The sequence below is a fragment of the Telmatherina bonti genome, assembly GCF_933228915.1.
Source record: "Telmatherina bonti genome assembly, chromosome: 9".
NCBI classification, from domain to species: Eukaryota; Metazoa; Chordata; class Actinopteri; order Atheriniformes; family Telmatherinidae; genus Telmatherina; species Telmatherina bonti.
This window is the reverse complement of record NC_136627.1, coordinates 36,707,297-36,729,260: the sequence shown is the minus strand read 5'-3', so window position 1 is coordinate 36,729,260 and position 21,964 is coordinate 36,707,297. Positions and strand designations below refer to the sequence as shown.

The 21,964-nt window shown below is 46.5% G+C and overlaps 1 protein-coding gene across 2 annotated transcripts in view; it reads right to left on the bottom strand.

Moving 5' to 3' along the window:
* Positions 1 to 240: 240 nt before the first annotated feature.
* timm50 (translocase of inner mitochondrial membrane 50 homolog) overlaps positions 241 to 21,964 on the bottom strand; it is a 32,330-nt gene continuing 10,606 nt past the window's right edge. For both annotated transcript variants that reach the window (XM_079246806.1, XM_079246807.1), the window contains exons 4-11: positions 19,994 to 20,015; positions 11,853 to 11,911; positions 11,558 to 11,677; positions 8,929 to 9,033; positions 8,562 to 8,660; positions 5,485 to 5,641; positions 5,285 to 5,391; positions 241 to 4,885 (exon numbers count right to left, since the gene is read on the bottom strand). In XM_079246806.1, coding sequence (XP_079102932.1) covers positions 4,787 to 4,885; positions 5,285 to 5,391; positions 5,485 to 5,641; positions 8,562 to 8,660; positions 8,929 to 9,033; positions 11,558 to 11,677; positions 11,853 to 11,911; positions 19,994 to 20,015 — 768 coding nt within the window. In that variant the 3' untranslated portion in view covers positions 241 to 4,786. The remainder of the gene's footprint in view (positions 4,886 to 5,284; positions 5,392 to 5,484; positions 5,642 to 8,561; positions 8,661 to 8,928; positions 9,034 to 11,557; positions 11,678 to 11,852; positions 11,912 to 19,993; positions 20,016 to 21,964) is intronic.

The following is a 21,964-nucleotide window of genomic DNA, read 5'->3' as shown; positions in this document are numbered from 1 at the left end:
TAAAATCCTCCAAGTGATTAGAGGTTTATTTATGTCTGGTGGCAGGACGGGAATCAGACCTCCGGCTGTGTAAAGTTTTTCCCCTTCAGAGTAAAAACCAGCGAAACTTTAACATGGTGAAGAAATGGGGGACGCCTCTGTGTTTTATTTAGGAGTTAAAGTTACTGTGAAAAAACATTAAAACATCGACACCACAAAGTAAAATGAAACACGGAAACTCTCGTTTCAACATCTGCATTTACAACACAGTGAACATTAAATTGCTCACATATCCAACCATCTTCATCACATTTCCACTGAAAGAAACTTCATTTGATGCTGAGCAGCAACAAAGTGCTGCTAATACAACTGGGAGGCTTCCGGGTATCTGATGCAGAAACACATTTATCTCATCGTTCAGGGTCAGCTAGCCTGCTGCAGTGAACGAGCCGCTAGCAGCTAGCCTGCTGTAGCAGGAGAACCGCTAGCAGCTAGACTGTTGTAGCAGGAAAACCACTAGCAGCTAGCCTGCTGTAGCAGGAAAACTGCTAGCAGCTCGCCTGCTGTAGCAAGAAAACTGCTAGCAGCTAGCCTGCTGTAGCAAGAAAACTGCTAGCAGCTAGCCTGCTGTAGCAGGAAAACTGCTAGCAGCTCGCCTGCTGTACCAGGAAAATCGCTAGCAGCTCACCTGCTGTAGCAAGAAAACTGCTAGCAGCTAGCCTGCTGTAGCAGGAGAACCGCTAGCAGCTAGCCTGCTTTCTTAGTTTTACGTCCAGAAATGCTGTCGTGGTCGTAATGCAACCAGAGATGAAAGATGAAAAATTATGTTCAGAGAATTAAACATGGGATATTTTAAATTCCTTCACACCCAGTTTTACCAGTAAAAAGTTTTTAATTTACAGATTCAGGATCTTCGTTCAGTTCTGGCTTCAGGACTCAGTGACGGACCCTTTTCATAATTTATTCGTACATCAGTCATGCGTGCTCCTAACCACTCATGAAGGTCAGAAATATACAACACCAGAGTTGTGTGTGTTTTACTGGTTCCCAGCGATCTACTGGATTCATCAACCAGTGGGACCAGTAAACCCAGTGAGTCCCAGAAATATGGGACATCTGAGCAGCAGGAAAATGCCAGTCTGTCCCGTGTTTGGGCTCATACTGGTTTTCTTTCCAGTTAGGATGTTTTGTACCAGATGTTTCATGAGTTGAGATGACAAACCAGTATCTTCTTCCATCCACATCAAATAGATTTTCAGTCTGTTGTCAGAAATCATCAGAAACACTAGAGAAGGATCTTTAAACGCACGATGGCTGATGCTGGATCTGTGGCTTGACAGCAAGGTGGGCTGGTGACGACAAAACTGCGATTAAAGACGTTTTATTGGCTTATTGGGAAGGTCAGAACAAACCTCTCTAGTCATTCTCTCCTCTTCAGCTGCTTTCAATCCAGTTTTCTTCTCTAAAAAGTAACAAATCAGAGTAAAATACAATTAAAATGCTGAAAAAAGTGAGTCAACTAACTCTCTGGAGCTCCCTTCTGGGGTGCCCAAACCTTTGCACGTTGCTGTAAACAACCCAGCAGTCTGTTGGCTCCTCCACCAACCGCTGCTGGGCGGCAAATGGCGGCTCGTAAAGCTGCAAGCAGCCTCGGCGCTCCCAGGTTCGCACCTCCACACCGGCCCAGAGGCTGCGGGGGAATCCAGGCTGGAGACGTGGCCACCCAGCCTGCAACCAGCTGGGAGGCGTTACCATGGCAACAGCTGACGACGCATCCAACCTTTACTTGGTGGAAAAACTGGAAAAACTCGGATGTTTTTGAAACGTTTAAGATCTGCTTGTTGTTAACTGTTAAGGAAGCGGAGAAAGAGTTGCCAGCAGCTTCCAGGACGACATCAGTTTCTCCTTTCAGAGCGGAAACTGGGCGGATCGTTCAACAGCCGGAAACTTTCTGATTTTTCCAACATTATGCAGCAATGAGAGGCCCAAGATGTGTTTGTCATAATATTTCCTGATAAACATCTAAAATCATTTCTAAATGATACAAAAACAAGTTTCCCTGCTGGTCTAGAAGAAGAATTCCCTGCTTCGGCGTTTCGACAGGAAACCAGTGGAATCTGGTGGAATTCAGGGAAAATGTCCAACATGAAAAATCGATGCTTCCTGGGACGGAGCGTAAAATATGCCGTTTTAATGGACGTTAATGGGAAGTTTTTGGCTGCTGAGGAGCAGAACGGAACATCCGTGGGTTCGGGAGGCAGACTCCCTCCACACCTTTAAGATGGAGCTGAAAACCTTCCTTTTCCATGATTCTTATAGTTAGGATATGAGCATCTCCTGAGTTGGAGTCTGCATGTACGGGACCCACCTGTCCAGGTTCTGCTCATTGCTCTTATAGTTATGGGTAGTCTAGCCATCCATTACTTATGTAGCAATGTGGATGTTACCTGATGCCGATCCATCTGTTCTGGATCGGCTGAGAAGTACCTCGCTCTATTTCTCTAATATATTAATGTATAAATATATGACAACATGGCCGTCTCTAACTTATTTCTCCTTTTTTCCGCAGGTCTTCCTGAATAAGTGCAGTTGTACATGTTGATCTGTCTTTCCTGTCCTCTCCACCCCAACCAGTCGAGGCAGATGGCTGCCCTCCCTGAGCCGGGTTCTGCCGGAGGTTTTCTTCCTGTTAAAGGAGAGTTTTTTCCTTCCCACTGTCGCCTCCTGCAGCTCAGGATGGAGGATTGGATCCAAGTCATGACTCGATGCAATCAGTTGGTTTCTATTATAGGATATGTATGAACTGTATGTAAAGTGTCCTGGGAAAACGTCGTACAAATAAAGCTGAACTGAATCTGATACAACATGAAAATTTAATCAGTTCAGCCGATAATCAGGATTAAAATACTGTTTTTCTGATTAAATAAGAGAATGTGTTGGTTTTGAGCAGGTCTGAAGGAGAAAAGCTGGTAAACCTGAGGAGGTGTTTTCAGTCGCTTTGTGGATCAGAAGCCGTGGAAAGTTTTACAGTTTGATGAGAATCCAACGCAGGACAGTTAGGAAAACTCACTTCTGCAAACATTTATTGTTTCGTGTTTATCCTGGTTTATATGTGAACGCAGCAGGAAACTCTTCACGCCGCGCCTCCAGAAACCAGCGGAACCTGGAAAGTTTCTGCTTTAAACAGGGCGGCTCCTTTCTTTCCTCTCCAGCAACACTTTACGAGCCTCTGCTGCTTTTCATGTTCTTCAACATGTTTCCAGCCCGGAGTCTGGCAGAGCGCGAAGCACGGTTTTACCTTCAGACGCCATCCCTGCTCCTGGCAGACGCGCCTGGATCGATCAGCTGCTGCTGGAGGAGGTGAGGAGCAGAAACTGTCGCTGAAAGTCGTCTCAGAACATCTAAATTCAGATTTACAGAGGAAGTGTAAAGACGCGCGGTCAGTTGTGTTTGGCCGTGAAGCGTAACTCTGCTGTAAACAAACACGGCGACGGGTTGTTGAAGCTCAGAGCGTCTGATAAACAGAGTCAGCTGCGTTGGAGCAGGGACACATTGCAAACCTGCGGGAACGCGGCCCTTCGGCGAAAACGTATTTCATTTGGGCGAAAAAGCTCAAACTGGACTCATTATTCCCAGTAACTGGTGAATTTCCAGCTTGAACGTCTGATGAGCTTCCCAGTAAACTGGTACCCTCCGTACAGAGATTCCTTCTGATTCTCTGCATAAGTTATGAAAAGATCTTTCTGAACAAAATCTGATGGAGCTGGTGGGATTGTTAGTTTGTCCCAGACCGTCCATCTTCCTCTCTGAAATGCTCCCGGTTTCTAACGCCAACGCCTCCCAGGGTCTCTACTGGGAATAAAATACGGCTTGACGGGTTTTACTAATCACTGAATTCTGGTTTTATTTACATTTCCGCAGCTTTGTAGGAGTTGGTTTGTAGAAAATAAAAGCAGGTCCGACTTTGTGTTTGTTTGGCCGTGTTTCAGCTCCTGGTGGAGGTTCTGGGTGTGGCGGAGGAAGAAAAGGCTTTAAATCCACATGTTGGGCTGATTATAAACTTTATGTGTTGAACGTTAAAACGCCAGCCTCACAACGCAGCCGGGTTACGGCTGGATGGCGTCTGCAGGAGGCGGGGCGTTTGGAGGGAACTCCGCCGCTTGTCGACAAGCAGAAACGAGGCCTTTATGGACGTCTAACGTGGAAACGAGACGTTTTCCTCCGGATTCGCCTGAAAAACAACAGAAGAAGGAGCAGAGCGGCGGCCATGATGGCGTTTTGTTTCGGCTTTATTGGCGACAAAGTTCAACATGAGGAGCTTCCTGTTCCCAACACTGGACGGCGGTTTGCTGAGGTGGCGTCCGCCGGCGCTTTAGTCCAGACGCTCCGACAGATTCAACAAACGTCCAAACGCCACGTCCAGTTCATGCTCATGGCGAGCGCGGCCTCCAGCCGACACAGAAGAAGAAACGCTTTCTGTCCCCAGGTCAGATCCTGCGGGCGGCGGGCCAGACCAGAGCCGAAGAGGCGATGGCGGCGCTGGTCCCGGAGCGGCCTCCAACCACCAACAACAAGACGTCAAACTGACCCGGGTCGCTGTCTGTAGGAACCAATCAGCAGCTTCGAAAAGCGTCAGGTGACGCGGCGGCGGCGCCGGAGGGAGGGGGACGCCGAGGCCCCGCCTCCAACAACACCAGGAAGTCCTCCTCTCATTGGTGGCGTTATCTGCCGCTCAGCTGGAGGACGCTGGCCCCGCCCCTCCCCTCAGCGCTGAGCTGTGATTGGTGGAAGTGTGTGGAGGCGGGGCTCACTGCTGTTTGGACCGCCAGAACCGCGAGGCGATGGAGCCGAGAGAGAGACCCGGTTTCTTCTGCTGGGAGAGCTCGGCCAATCGCTGCTCTTCCTCCTGGCGGGACGAGAAACATCAGAACCAGGACCTGGACTAGGACCTGGACCTGGACCGGGACCAGGACCTGGACCAGGACCAGAGTCAGGACCTGGACCAGGACCAGGACCAGGGCCAGGGCCAGGACCAGAGTCAGGACCAGAGTCAGGACCAGGACCTGGACCTGGACCAGGACCAGAGTCAGGACCTGGACCTGGACCAGCACCAGGACCAGGGCCAGAGTCAGGACCAGGACCAGGACCTGGACCAGCACCAGGACCAGGGCCAGAGTCAGGACCAGGACCTGGACCAGCACCAGGACCAGACTCAGGACCAGGACCAGGACCTGGACCAGGGCCAGGGCCAGAGTCAGGACCAGGACCTGGACCAGGACCAGGAGCGGTTGATTCCTCCACCTACCTGCGCCAGCTGAGCCTGCCGGCGTTTGAAGGCGTCGATGGGGTCGTCCTCCAGCGCGTAGTTCTCCAGCACCGTGCGGACGTCGTCCACGCCGCTCAGAGCGATGGCTGCCGAAGACGAGAAGGACGAAGCCGATCGGATCAGAACCATCATCAGGACGTTAAACAGCTGTTAATAACAACGCCGCCTCGCCGTCTTACTCTTGAGGAAGCTGGCGAGGTCGTAGAGCGTCCGATCGTCCGAGTTCCCGTCCCACTTCTTCAGCGCCATGCCGTTGAAAGGCTGCAGCTGGAACGCCTCCCTCTTCCAGTCCACCACGATCACCTTACTGGTGTCCCGGTTCAGACACGACACGTCCTGCAGGGAGAGGGAAAATGGTGATTCTGTCCCAGTTCCGCCGCAGTCGCAGCGGCGCCGACGACCTCAGCAAGATAAACAACCATCAATCATCCTTCACACACTTCCTGTTAACCCAGCTGGTGTGTGTGAGACGGACGGACAGGGACGCTGTTCGCGCCCTCCTTCAGCTTGTTCTGGTTTGGAACCAGTCGGTCAAGACAAAGCTGAGATTCCTCAGGTCCATCGACACGCCGGCTTAAGTTAAGCATCGTTCTGCATTTGTTCCTCCACATGACTGAAAAGGTATCGACCTTAAAACCAAGCTAGGTACTGAACCGTGATTCTGGTGGACGGTTACACCCCTACGATATAATCTGGCTGTCCTGGAAACGTCGTGTCTGCAGGCGGGTTCATAATAAACAACTTAGCTAACAGCTGGATGCAGCTGCTGCAGGGCGGAGGTGGTTCACCCTGCTGGCCTGCAGATTTGGATCAATAAGAGGTCGCGGCCCAACAACTTCCAGGGCGCCTCGCTTCTCTCTCGGCCTCTCTCTCACGCCAACCCCGCTCCTCAAGTCCGCCGTGTGATTGGCAGCAGCCATCTGTGGCGACAGTCTGCGTGTGGAGATCAGACAGCGGACCGACGGCTGCTGCTGTGAGGAACATTCACTGGTCCGCCGAGCAGACGCTGCAGGTCCCTTCAGGTCCAGGTTCTGGGAGGACCCGTCCCTCTGACGGACCCCTTCAGGTCCAGGTTCTGGGAGGACCCGTCCCTCTGACGGACCCCTTCAGGTCCAGGTTCTGGGAGGACCCGTCCCTCTGACGGACCCCTTCAGGTCCAGGTTCTGGGAGGACCCGTCCCTCTGACGGACCCCTTCAGGTCCAGGTTCTGGGAGGACCCGTCCCTCTGACGGACCCCTTCAGGTCCAGGTTCTGGGAGGACTCCCATGAAGGAGTTTTGGACGTTATTTCAGTGAATGCTGATCAGAAGGAGTAGGATCTGGTCCGAGTGGTCTCGGCTGTAAATGAAACATCCGGCTTGACGACCCGGCAGAAGACGGATAATCCAACTGCTGCCTCTTGCAGCCCTGAAACAATCAGACGTCTGATCCGGTCCGGACCGCCGGCGACGCTCAGATGCGGGCCAGAAGACAATAGCAGCAGGAGGACGGAGGGTCAGCCTAACGAGGAGAGAGTTCAGTTTGAGGCGTTAAATTTCCAGGAGGAGAAACAGCTGCTGGAATAATCTCCTTCATTAGACTAAAACCCTGACAGCGTTTTCTGCTCGTTAGCCGTCCGGAAAATTCCCTCCTCCTCCAAAAATACTTTCACAAGTTCCAACTGCAGCTTCGCTCTGTGTTGGGCCGCGCCGGGCCGCGTCGGGCCGGATCAGGCCATGTCGTCACATCGCTACGCTAGCCGACTGGAACCAGGATATCCGTCTGAACGTTCACATGAAACCCGTCGGAGACCCAGCGCGTTGGTTCCGAGGATTTCTGCGGGTTCCTCCTGGAGGACGGCAGAAAACAACTTTCTCTGCTGCTCAGATCCGTCTCATGGAGATCAGACGTGTCTTCTGGCTGGGAAGTAGGTTAACCGGATCCCTGCAAACCAGCAGAACCGTCGTCATGGAAACAGAGATGGCAGTTGGAGGGAGACGGGAGGGACGGGGACGGGGGAGGGACGGGGACGGGGGAGGGGGGTGGAGGAGGTGAGATTAGAGGAAGGAGAGAGAGGAGGCAGAAGGTTAATGAGGCCTGAGACGGAGACAGAGGGGAGGAGGAGGAGGGGTCTATTGTGGCGAGGAAGAGGAGGAGGAATCAATGGCGGCAGCAGAAGGCAGACGTGTGTGTGTGTGTGTCTGTGTTTGTGTGTGTGTGTGTAGAGCTGCTCCGACATGTTAAGGTGTTTTCTGTCAGCTTCATTTATTCAGATCAATTTTTTATGCAAATCTAGTTTCAATTTGAGACGATTTGATCAATAACTGATCAGAGGAAGGACGAGACCGGACCATGTGATCAGATCAGGTATTGATCAGACCGGACCATGTGATCAGATCAGGTATTGATCAGACCGGACCATGTGATCAGATCAGGTATTGATCAGACCGGACCATGTGATCAGATCAGGTATTGATCAGACCGGACCATGTGATCAGATCAGGAGGTGAGACGGTGGTGAAAACACGCGTCCATTTCTGCAGCCGTGTCACATCCTCACACTTCCACGCGTCTTTTCCGTTGCCATGGTGATCAGGTCAGTTGCTCCACCGGGGGGGCAGCGGTGAGGTCAGAGTTCACTTCCACGTTGTGGCACCGGTTGGTAGCGGCAACGCACCACTAAACAGTTGTTTACAAACGTCCAAAAACACCAGAAGAAGAAAAAAAGAGTGAAGTTTTCTGCTGTTTAGCGGTTTCTGCATCGTCTTCTTTCCGTCTCTTCTTCTCTGGTTTTTTCTGTCACTGGTAGCACGTCAGATTATGGTGGTCTCGCTCTGTTTTATGCGTCAAGTGGCGGGTAGCTAATCGCCTTGGTAACGGACCAAATTACGAGCAAAAGCAGCGCTGCAATGGACAAACCGTCTCCAGCGTCCTGCATTAGTGGACTTTTCCCGCTTATTTTCAGCACAGGAAGAGTTTTTCCTCCAAACTAAAAGACTAAATCAGAGGTTATCAAACCTTTCCGACCATCCCCAGTGGGGGGGGCTGCCCCCCAGTTTAGGAAACCAGTGGATTAAACCATGTGGACCCAGTTAATTCTGTACAATCTGATTGATACGGAACCAAAGAGATGAAGCAATAATCTCTGGAAATAGATGAAATGATGCAAAAACAACCAAAACCCTCTCAGAATTCGAGGCAGAAACACAAAGTGTGACGCATGTCGGTAATATTTTCCTTTACTACAGAAATGACTTCACGTTACTTCAGACATGTACCTTCACATGGTGACCCTCCATGTAGCGCGTTGCATCCCTGAAGAGCCGATACATGACAAAACCCTGAGGATCGATGCTGTCGATCAGAGGATACGCCGTCTAAACACACAGAGATCAATGTTAGCCACAATTATGCTAAATATCCAAACATGCCTTTTCTGTTTTAAGACGAGGAAAATGGAGAAAAGATTTTAATTTTATGAATCTAAAGCCTTCATTTGGACCTTTTAGTTACATTAAAGTTGTGCTAAATGCGTCCACCAGGGGGCAGAACACACATCAGGTCACATGCAAAAGGTCTGAAACCGTAGAAAACATGCTGCATTAAAAGGTCCTGCTTTCAGGCCATCGTAAACCTGTTTCTCACCATGCCGGTCTCCGCGGTGAAGATGACGATCTCGTAGAGCGGAGCCAGCTGCTGGAAGAGGTAGTCGATTCCCGGCCGTTTCTTAAATCGCCAGCCTGTGGACAGCTGGACACAGAAACACGCCGTTACTCGTCGACAGGAACCCGGTCGGATCCATGCGAGCAGGTGAAAGCAGCCGATTAACGAAGGTTTCTGCCGTTTGTGGTTTCAAGCTTCTTTCCACGTCACAGAAAGGAACCTGCTGCTGTACGCTGGGTAAAAACACTCATTACTGACTTTACGGCTCTGGATGAGGCTTTTTATTGCTGCTCTACCAAGTTCTGAGTCTTCCAACAGACGGCTGCAGCGTCTCGTTTGTGTCATCCTGGTTGGTGGGTTTTATTTATGTGGTTTGGCCCATTTAAAGGTCTCTGCAGAGTTCTGATCCAGTCCCATTTCCTCCACCAGTCTGACACTTTCTTTACACTAATCGTCCACTTTCCCCGTTTAACTGCAGTAAACACAGACCTCTAACCAGCCAATCACACGTCAGCACACTGGCATGAAGTTCGAACTGAGAATGAGGAAAAAAGGAGATTTAACAGACTGAACTGGGAATGGATCAGTTTACTATTGTGACCAAGTGGGTGAGACTAATCGTTCACCACTTGTCCCTAGCATTTACCTTTTCTCATATTTAACTTTATTCTGTTATTTCTGTTGCCAGGTACCCGTGCTGCACTTACTACCCCAGGTTGTTAGTGTTTGCATTGTGTTGCATTTTTCATTGTGTTACCATTCAACATTATTCTTTATTTAACTCCACCTTGCAGGATCGGTGTTGGGGAGTGGCCAACCCAACACTTCCTCATCGCAGGTGTGAGGGACTTCCTAGATTAGTTGATTGGGAGAAACCAAGTGGAGGATTTCCTCCTCTGAAGTTTCTTTAAGTCTGGACTTATTTGAAATAGTGTTTTAGAACTGGTATTTCTTTTGTGTATTTTTGCTTGTTTAGGAATTTGGTTTGTTTATTGATGTTGGTGTAGAATAAGGTTGCTGGGTATGGTGATATGGGGAAATGGTTTCAGGTGTGTCTTATGGGGTATGTAAGTCGTCAGTTTTAGGAGCTCGCTAGGAGAGAGAAGTTAAATGGATGATCATGAAATTCAAGGGCAGATGTAAGATTGCTCTTCTTTCTGCTCCTTTTCATTCAAGCCACATTTAATTGGCAGTCTGATTTGTATTTATTTTTATGTTGTTTTAAATTAAATAAATAAAACTGAAATTAAATGAAAAAAATAGTCATCTTTAAGGAAATCCCAGGACTGCTGATTCTGTCTACGTCTGATCTTCAACCTTGGACAGACGACCGCACATCTATTAAATCAAATCATAGCAATGCAACACGTGCCGATTAAATATAGACTCAAATGATTAAACGATTAATTAAATGACAGGAACCCTCCACATGGGCGGATCAATCCATCAAAGACAGATTAGTCCGTTTTTCTGGTTGGGGCGGAAACACGGCAGCAGGTGCTAAACCACAGAGATACCAGGAAGCTAGCAGCTAGCTTTGCAGCTAATGGACACGTAGCTGGACGGACAGTTTAGTCCGTCTCCTGAGTCGGTTCTGAGTAATCTGGTCCGTTTAAGGAGCTTAGCTCTCCGTCGCTTGTTGCAGAAAACGGAGCAATACCACAGGAAACCACCGGGGTCAGCGTTACGCTGTACAACTGACATGCAGCCAGCAAAAGGAACAAACTAAAGAGGAACAAGATGTTTCTGAACGACTATAGCCGTGCATTATCGCTACAAACCCGTGTCACAACACAGGAGTTAACGCCGCACTGCCCCCTGGTGGACTGACTGACTTAACAACGTAAAAGACGAATGGAAGTATGAGGATGGCAACTTGATTTACGTGTACGGGAGCAGAAACGGGTCTTCACTCATCAGGTTCGACGGCCAGCGTTTGGAAACTTTCTGCTTTTTATGGAGACAACCTGGATGAGATTTACTCCACTTGCAAGATGTTTAAAGATGAAGTAAAATACAATATTAATACCACAAACAAAGGGTTTAAGAGGCCAAAAAACAGCTCGGCAGTTTGGTAAACCTTATCCTAACAAATAACTGTACACCTGTTTGATCAGTGACTTACAGTTAGAGCTAATATTTTATTTAGCAACAGTAATTTTAAAGTTAATCATTACATGTTAAACCTCACACAGTATCAGAGAAAGCACCGGATGCTAATTGGTCAATGCTAGAACGTGTTTAAACAGCATTACAACCTAATTTTTAATAGGAAAACCGCAGTTTCATTCACTTCATATGGGTTTTTAGGCGTTTACTCTTCAGTTTCAGTCAGAAAAGAGCAATAACCTGCATAAAACATTCAAAGCTAGCGGCTAGCAACACAGTCGACTGGATATAAGTCGCCATGATGGGTCATGATGACGTATGCTAAACCTAAACACCTGTTGCTGCTCTTAACTCCTGCAAACATCATTGTGACCACAGTGTAGCATCTTCTGAGGGATGTTATCGTATAAACATGGACCAACATCTGAGAAACGTGTCCAACAAGCTCTGGAAGACGAGCGTCCCATAGGTTCTGCCTCAAACTGCGTTTACGTTCACGCACCGACCACTCCGGGTGCAGCAGGACGTCGGTCAGCTCCAACACCAGGGTGTACGGCGGCTGGTAGTACGGCTCCTTCAGGGGATCCGGCAGCAGCTTCGGGCTCGTTGGCTCGATGATCATCTGAGATAGAAGAAAAACTGCTGTCAGCTCTGATTGATTCTTCCTCCTTCCCATCAGCTCCGTCAGAACTCATGATATGGGTCATGTATTACCGACAGATTTCCTCTCCTCAGAGGGAGCTACAGCTCATACTTCAGGTTTTACAGCCCTTTTCAGAGCAAGTCAGTCGACTCACCTGTCTGTAGTCCTTGAAGTATTTGAAGGTTCGTTTTATCTGCTGGACTACTGGAGGATCTAAAAGAAAGAACCATTTTTAGGATAAATACATGTAACAAGTTAAAAAAACAGCTTTTACGATCATTTTTCTGTTTCGCTCGGTCTCTAAGTTCTGCTGCTTTAAGCTGATAGGGAACGTCCCATGATGCACCGGGTTCCTCTCTTTGGCGCTACCGTGCACATAAAATGTCTTCTTGGCTTTATTCCAGCCATAGAGGATCATTATTTTCCTGCTTTTCTCATCACTTGTTGATCTTTGGCTGCTCCTGATTGGACGTTACCGTCAGTTTAAGCTCTCTGATTGGTGGAAAGTCTGACAGGAAGTGTCTTCATCATCATGTCCAGGTGGAAATAGAGGTCTCTAAGTAAAAATACGATACATAATGGTGCTACCATGGATGTAGAGTCTCTGAATAAACACGTCTGGATTGTAAACCTCCTGGACGGGATAGAAAACCTCCGTAGATCAGCTGAAGGGTCACATGTCCATCACAGAGTTTCTGAGACGCTGATGATGATGTAAGTGACCTTGCTTGTAGTTTTAAAGGTTGAATACCAGCAGCGACAGCAGTTACTCAGCCGTTTGCAGCCGGAGCTTCAAATCCCCTAAAATCAGCTCATTTTCAGAATCCAGAAAACTTTTGAACTCCTGATACTTTTTCTATTTTACTTCCAGCTCTACTGTGTTTCATCGTTCCTTGTTTCAGGTGTTTTAAAAATCTCCTCCTGTTTTTTCACCTAAAAATGACCAGAAAACATAAAAAAAGAGACATGTCATGTCTGAAAGGTTAGATCTCCTCCAACAGAGCACAGCTGTTGCGTTTAGGGCCCTAAAAATCTACAACTCCCTCAGGAGACGGCACCATCATCCCCATCGACTGATAAGATCTGAGCGGCTCGATGAGGCTGTCTGGACCGGGACTCTCAGCATCGCATCAGACAGCTTCGTGTCCGTCCCTGATGTTGTTTGCTCTCAGCTGGATCGCATGCGATTGGTCCGAATGACCAACAATGAATCCAGCTGTCAGCTTGTTAATGACTAATAATAAAGATGATGCTTCCCATGAGGCCGTAGGCTCATTACTGCAAATGGGAGCACGATCGCAAGATAAACACACATCTCTGTCTGTAAACACGCTAAGGGGGAAGCATCGCCGGTCCTGGGGGATGCAATCCCCCAGAGGTCAGTTCAGCATGCAGAAGCAGGAAGTAGAAGCCATCTGTTAGAGTCCTGCTGTGACAACACGAAGCTGCTACAAACACACAGCTGAGCGGTGGAGGATGTAGACAGTACTACATCGGGTGGTAAATGCGAGGCAAGAAGCAACATCTAGACTGGTGGATCCCAACCTGGGGTCCCCCAAAGAGCACGGGGGGTCCCCGAAGCTTCGGCCATTCAGAGCAAAGAGCTACGTTTACATGGAGCGTTTAAAGGTCCATTAAAACGGGACGCAGAAGACGCATACGCAGACGGACGCATACGCAGACGGAGCATACCCAGACGGACGTATACGCAGACGGACGTATACGCAGACGGACGTATACGCAGACGGACGTATACGCAGACGGACGTATACGCAGACGGACGCATACCCAGACGGACGCATACCCAGACGGACGTATACGCAGACGGACGTATACGCAGACGGACGTATACGCAGACGGACGTATACGCAGACGGACGTATACGCAGACGGACGTATACGCAGACGGACGCATACGCAGACGGACGTATACCCAGACGGACGTATACGCAGACGGACGCATACGCAGACGGACGCATACGCAGACGGACGCATACGCAGACGGACGTATACGCAGACGGACGCATACGCAGACGGACGCATACGCAGACGGACGCATACGCAGACGGACGTATACGCAGACGGACGTATACGCAGACGGACGTATACGCAGACGGACGTATACGCAGACGGACGCATACGCAGACGGACGTATACGCAGACGGACGTATACGCAGACGGACGTATACGCAGACGGACGTATACGCAGACGGACGTATACGCAGACGGACGTATACGCAGATGGACGCATACGCAGACGGACGCATACGCAGACGGACGTATACGCAGACGGACGCATACGCAGACGGACGCATACGCAGACGGACGTATACGCAGACGGACGTATACGCAGACGGACGTATACGCAGACGGACGGATATGTAGAAGATGGATGTGCAGATGGACGATTGAACATTATGATCTAAACCAGCCTGCAGCTTGAGGGTAAAACTGCTGGAAAGCAACGATTCCCTGCTCCTCCTCTTCCTCTCCTTTCATCTCTTCCTCGGTATCGGCCGTTCCTTCTTAGCCAACATCAGCTGTTTGTGTGTGAGGTCTGGCTCACATCAGGGCTGTTTATGTTTTCCTCCAAGTCGGCCTGGGTGGGCGAAACGACGCTCCTGTTGGATTGGCGGTCACGCGCCGAGATGGATGAGGTCATCGTGAGGCCCTCAGAAACACACATTTCTCCTTTGATGTCAGAATATCTTTTCATCAGAACCGAGAAGAATTGAACGGAAAGCGTTTGATCTCTTATGAAAGAAAACTCCAAACTTTTAGATCAAGTTGGTTGTTTTTGCAAACAGATTTCTTTATATGACTTTAGAAGATGCATCAGTATCAACATGAGTATTAGCCAAGCAGCAACCTCCAGCGGTTAAAAGTGAAGCCTATCCGGAAGTGCATAAATCTGCAGTTCCCCTTTCATCCCTGCAAAAAAAGCAAATCCCCATAGACTCCCATGTTAAAAAGACCAACTTCACGACAGAAATAACAGCAGAAATAAACATGTTTACAGCAGAAATAAACATGTTTACAGCCTGGTTCAAAAATCCATTTTAAGTTTAATAGGTCAGGTTTACCTCTATGACAACTGTGGGGGGAGTGAATTTTTTTCTAACTCGCCCATTTTAAAGTAATTTAATCTCGAAATTCGGCATATTTAGGGGCGTGTCCTTTTGATTGACAGGTACCAATCTCTGCCTTTAATTAAGAAGAATGTAGAACAACGGCGGTTTTTATCCGGTTAAAAACATGAATTAGCTTTAGCCCGCTTACCTCCGTTAGCTGGGTAACTCCCGTTATCACGGGGTTAGCTCGGTTAGCTTTTTGCTACAGAAAACTCTGAGTTCGCTCGATGTCAATCATCCACCATGACGCTCACGGCCCCCCTCTCAGCTCCACCTCTTTGCCCATATTTGTATGAGTCTTGGCATTAGCTGCTAATGTGAGAGCCCCTGGTCTTAGCATTAGCTGCTAATGTGAGAGCCCCTGGTCTTAGCATTAGCTGCTAATGTGAGAGCCCCTGGTCTTAGCATTAGCTGCTAATGTGAGAGCCCATGGTCTTAGCATTAGCTGCTAATGTGAGAGCCCATGGTCTTAGCATTAGCTGCTAATGTGAGAGCCCATGGTCTTAGCATTAGCTGCTAATGTGAGAGCCTATGGTCTTAGCATTAGCTGCTAATGTGAGAGCCTATGGTCTTAGCATTAGCTGCTAATGTGAGAGCCTATGGTCTTAGCATTAGCTGCTAATGTGAGAGCCTATGGTCTTAGCATTAGCTGCTAATGTGAGAGCCTATGGTCTTAGCATTAGCTGCTAATGTGAGAGCCTATGGTCTTAGCATTAGCTGCTAATGTGAGAGCCTATGGTCTTAGCATTAGCTGCTGATATGAGAGCCTGCAGTCTTAGCGTAAGTGCCAATGCAGTTAGCTGCTAATCAGAGATTGACAGTTTTCTAACCTTGCATTTAGAATTGCTTTCATTTTTGTTGATCAGCGGAGGGAGGGAGGAGAAGAGGAAGAATACTAGACGACCACAGCCAAGGACGGATGGAAAGAGAAGGAATACATTTTTAAAAAAAAGATGAAAGCAGCTGTTTATAATTCAATGCAGAAGGGAGGAGGTGAAGGAGGAGAAGAGGAGGAGAAAACATGTAGATGTGATGAAGATGATGGAGGAAGGAGGGAAGGGGGATGTTAAAGAGGCAGGAAAGAGGAATGAAGGGAAAAACAACCCGGGAGGAATGAGAAGCAGGAGGAAAACAAGTGGAACCAGGTGGAGAAAGGTGGATGAAGGAGGGATGAAGGGAAGTGTGGAGAGATTAAACAAAAAAGCTGTGATCCAGTCCAGCATCTGCTGCAACACTCCTCTTCCTCCTGCCTGAAAAACTGAAGCGAGGCCTCTTTAATGACACTGGTGGCGTCACATAACCTGGTTGCTACGGTAACCGACGCGCCTCTGCATCGGCCACACAAATGCCGCCACTCGACATACAAACGGAGTCTGTAGCCAAACATGTCCCACAGGACTCATCCATCCGTCCCTTCATCCACCTTCTGCTGCTGCTGAGGAGGAGGAGGAGGAGGAGGAGGAGGAGGAGGGTCTAAGGGACGGAGGACAAGACGGAGAGGGATGGAAGAAGAGGAGGAGGAGATGAGGGGAGGGAGATTATCCATCCTCCTCTCCCCGTTGGATCATCAACTTTCACCCTGGTCCCTAAGCTCATCAGAAATAATTTGGCCCCGAGGAGGCCCTGAAGGTCCTGATTGGCCCTCATCACATTTCTGAAAGCATCTAGTGTGATCGATCCCCTTTCAGAAGGATCAATATTTGATGAAGAAGTCATCAGGTGACAAAGACGTTTCCAACCTTCAGCAGCAGAAAAAACGTCTGAATTTCAGACGTTTTAAAGACAATAAAAAGTTAAAGTTGCCAAAAACCTGAACACACAGCTTTCTGGAAGAAATTTTAATTAAACTCTGAAAATAAAAAGATTTTATCCAACATATGATGCAGAAAATCGCTCTCAGAACAACATGAATAAATAAACAAGTCAGCTAAGCTCTTTCCTGCAGGTTTTAGGGAGAAAACTACACAAAAACTGCAGAGAATCAATTTTATTTCTTATTAATAAAGTTCTATTTATGAATAATTACATCCCCAAATGAACCTAAAACATTTTAAATTACTTTTATAATGAAAGTTTCACCTTAGAATTTTTAAAAAACTTATTTTATTGCATTTTGAGTTGGTTATTTTACAGAAAGATAATTTATAAACCTGAAGACAAAAGGCAAAAATCTGAATCCAGCATGAAAGATTTTAAAAAATAATCTTAATTTGCTAAAAAAAAAAAAAATTTAAAAAAAAGGTTTTTTTTTTAATTAAAAAAAAAAAAAAATTTAATTAAACCTAATTTTATTTTACATAAATAAAACATAATTTATTACATAATTAAATGTATAATAATGACGTCCCGGAAAATTTCTGGAGTAAATCTGCGCTGCAACTCGATACACCACATCGAACATAAAACTGGTCCAGTGAAACCTCCAGGCTGCACCGGAGAGCGCGACTGATGGACATCTGTCCGCTTCACCTCAGAAAGGAGTTCTAATCAGCTGCCGATACAAGCAGCATCTGTGTGCCCTGGCTAATCAATCAATCAATGCATCCATCTGCACCTCCAAACCAAAGCTTTTTGCCTCGGACGACTGCAGACGCGGACAGGTAGAGACGGAGGAAATAAAGACGCAGACAGAGGGAAGAGGACAAAGTAGACCTCAGGGACACAGATACTGATGAAGTGATCGGCAGCAGCAGAAAGCAATCAGAGATCGTTCAGAGGGGAAAGCCAATCGATCCGAAGAGCTTAAATCAGGTTTTATTCCAACATAATGAACAGTTTTCCTGCTGATGCTGATTATTAAAGGAAATGGAGGAGAAATAATGAAGTGTTTGACTTGTGAGGAAAACCAGAAACAGTTTATTCCGGAGCTTGTAAACAAACAGCAGATTCCACCAGTTCATGGAGAAAATGATCAGACTGCAGTAACCCGCACAACGCAGAACCAGGAGGGTCAATCTGAAAGTCGGCATCGTGGCCTGAAGCTCCTTCCATCCTCCACGGGAAGGGGAACAAGAAAAAGCTTCAGGTCCATCCATCCTCTGCAGTAAGGGTGGGAAAATCCAAGCGAAAAATCGAAAATTGGGATTTTTTTGCTTCACAATTTTAAAATAAATTTTTTGTTTTTAAAAAAAAAAAAAAAAAAAAAAAAAAAAGTTTTTTGTTTTTTTTTTCCAAATCAAAAATAATCCATGAAAATTTTATTTTATCATTTTTATTGTTTTTGTTGATCTTTTTACTTGTCTTCTTGGGCATTACAGCAGCAGAATGATGGTCTGGCTACTGGGTTTTTCCAAATTGAAATCAAGGAAAACGAAGAGCAAAAAAAAATGCATTTTTTTATTTATAATCTAAAAAAATTAGCAATATTGAAGAATTGTGAGAATCCCAAATTAAATTGAATCAGCAAAAAATAGGAACTGAATGGGGGCGAAAGCATATCGTCACAGCCGTACTCTGCAGCGGGGAGGGATCACTGCGGGGGCGATGTCTGCTTTATGTGCCATGAACCCGGTTGTTTCCTCCACCAGGTCATGTTTTTCCCGCCGTCTTTGTGCTCAAGATAACTCAAAGAGTTACGGACAGATTTTTATAAAAACTTCCAAAGTTGTTGGAAATGAGAAAATGGAGAACTGATTAAATTCTGGTGGTGATCCGGATCACCGTTTGGATCCAGGAATGTTTTAAAAGGATTCTTTAACATCGTGCTTGACGGAGGTTTCTGCTCTCAGTGCTTTTCTCGTTTCAACTCAACTCAACTTTATTTATAAAGCCATTTAAAACAACCAGAGTCGGAACAAAGTGCTGTACACAATCAGCCAAAATAAAAACTAAATAAAACAGTTCAAAAGCAAATAAATAACAATAAAACAGGTCATACAAGGAATACGGAATTAAAACAATAAACCAAACTGATTAAATAGGGAGTAAAAACCAATAAAAATAAACTAAAGCACACTGACCAGAGACTGTCTAACGTTGGGTTAAAGGTCAAGGAATTAAAATTAAGTTTTAAAAATGGACAGTGAGGAAGCGCGCGGCAGGGCCGGTCGTGCACGCGGTAGGGCCGGTCGTGCACGCGGCTGGGTCCCAGTGTTTTAATGCCACATGTAAAAATGTTGGTACTTTCTCACCACCTCGATGAGCTGTTTTATCAAAACAATCCGTTTTACCTGCAACAGTAAAAACGCGGAAGCAGCAACTCCGCTTCCTGCTTTCTTAACCACGCCCACCTCACATGTCCGACCAATCACACGATACTTTTCGCAGCCCCACAAGAAAAAGTTCTGCAGCCCGATGTGTCGAGAACTGTCTTCAAACGTGTCCGCCAGAACAAAATGACGTCATTTTCTTCTCGGAGCCTAAAGAACAAGAAAAATGACCTCCGCGACAGCAGAGGGCGCTATGTCCGCTCTATGCTCCCTCTGCTGTCACCGAGTCGCTCCGCAGCCACGACGCTCTCCTCCAGCTGGTCAAACAAAAAGTCGGTTAAAAACATTCCTGAACCAGGAGAGCCAGAAGAACTCAAGGGTGTAACGATTTACCCGATGTGAACGGAACTAAAAAGATGTCCAGAAAACCGCGCGGACATCAGAGAATCCACGGATCTGATGGGAGGAAGCAGACTTCCAGCCGAGTTTGAATCCCAACGTTTCGATGTGCAATTTGTTTGTGTTCAGGAAAACAACGTGAGACATGCGTGTTGGGTCACATTTTAAGGAAATGCTAGCATGGTTAGGATTTTAAGCAGACTTCCGATTTTTTGTAAAACAATCTGCTTTTAGTCAAAGTTTCGTCTTTGGCGACTTGTTTAAACTCCGTAAGATGTTTCTGGATGAAAGTAGGCCTCTGTTGCACGTTTCCAATGTCTGCTGCGATTTAAGATCATGTAGGCCTAATCATGTCATTCCTACAGGAAAAGTGTCGCAGTTTTTTGCGAATTATGTAAACACTGTAAAACTTTTCTTTCAGCAACCATAGTAACCATCCCCGATTGAGACGCATGTTTTCTGGGTGTAGTCAAACCTGCAGAGGAATTAGATGCTGAAATTCTTTAAAAAGCGAATGTTTTACTTTACAGATTTTTCTTTTAACCTTTGGCACTAAACTTGTCAAAAATAAAACCCCGATTTCACCAAAATATCAAATTAATTTAAATTGAGACTCACCTCTGTCGAATTCATCTGGAATCTGTAGAAAGAAGCAGAAGAACAACTTTAAAACACTTAAAAACAGCTGGTTTATAATCAGTCATCTTTTCTGCCGTAATCTGGTGTGAAAACTCGACAAAACGCTGCAAAGGAAAAACTTCACTGTTGATGCTAAAAGCGACGATGTGTCCCAGACGGATGGACCAGCTGTTTTACAACAAGTCATCCAGTCATCGCAGCGTTTTCATGCCTTATAAAGACAAAACAAACGCTAACGTGTTCCCAGCAGCAGGAGAGTCAAAAGAAAAGAATCTGAAGAGTAAATAAAAGAGAAGCGACGACAACGAAAGCAGGAAAACGATAAGAATCGGAGCTCAACATCAACAGAGAAACTTTCCAGCCAACGCCAACCAATCACAGGCTGCGTTGATTATCTGTGGACCAATCAGGTCCTGTAAGACATCGGATTGATCCGGTGTGACACCAGCACCTTGTCTGAGGCTCATTCGTCCCGTTACGACTGTGTGGATTTCCTGTAAACTTTGCTCCGAGCGACATCTAAAGTCCCTTTCCACGCCGCTGACATCATCTGCCTTCTGCTGTTTATCATGTTTTCAGCCCGGAAAGTCCAGCCGAGACACAAAGGCTTTTATTCTGGAAAGTCCTGGTCAGGAAGGTCGTGTAGATTAAAGATAGAAATCCCAACAGCGGCGGGTTAAACTCAACTTCCTTCCTGCCGGTGGGGCTTTTCAAAGTAAAGCCATACAGAGAAACTCCTGAATAATTCAGGCTGGACTGGAATGAAGAACGAGATAAAATCCCGGTACTGAGGACACGCAGTGGACGAGCATCCACCTGGTGATTTTCATGTGCTATGGCGGGTCAAGGCTTGTTTTTATTGTTGATATTTATTTTTATGTGAAAAAATAAATATCAAAGGTTGTGCTGCTCTATGAAAATAACAAAATAACATAATATAAGAACACTATAAAGGAAGTTTTGATTGATTTAAAAAAAAAAAAAAAAAGACACCTGGAGTCGTCGCTCTGTAGCGACGCCGCCTGAGAGGAAGGAAATATTACGTATATTGGTATATAGTCGGCACGGTGGCATAGTGGTCAGCACTGTGACCTCACAGCTGGAAGGCTGCTGGTTTGAGCCTCACAGCGGGGTTTGAATGGTGGTCTTTCCGTGTGCAGTTTGCATGTTCTAGCTGTGTGTGTGGGTTCTCTCCCACCGTCCAAAGACATGCATGTTGGGTCAACTGGTTACTTACCACATGTAGTCGCTTTGGATAAAAGCATCGGCCGAAAGAAAATAGAATAGAATAGAGTCCTGATGGTCAAAAAGCTTCAAAATAAAAGTAAAACTGAAGAAATTTTCTGAATTAATACACACTGTGGACGTTGAAATCATGTTAAATCTGTCCGTCCGGTGAACACACAGCCCATCATGTGGAATCTATGAACCGATTGAAGCGGACAGATTAAATCCCAGCTGATGAAAGACGACGAATCAAAACGGTTCAAATCAAACTCAAACGTTGGCTGAAGAGGAATCAGACCAGCGACTGTTTTTTCATCTACTGTTTGTGTTTTAAGGGTTGAATTTTGTCTTCGACTGCCGTTATTGTTGCATAATTACATTTATATATACATTAACATGCAATTTTCTTTTAACTGATAAGTAAATGAAGATAATAAAAGAAGCCAATCACTTTCACACTGAATAAAATTGACTAAAATGGTTTAAATGGTCGCAGAAGGCGAATAAACTGTCTGACTAGTTGGAGGTGTGCTGATGTTGCCACCTGGTGGTCGCACAGTGAAACGCACCTTCCTGCTTTGATCAGCTGACATTAAATCTGCTTCATGACTAAAATCTCAGGATTTTTAAACTAAAACCTTTCAAATGTTACATAAAAACTACTCTTTAATGGACCAGATAAGAGAAAATTGAGTGAAAATAAACAGTTTATATTCGACGTGT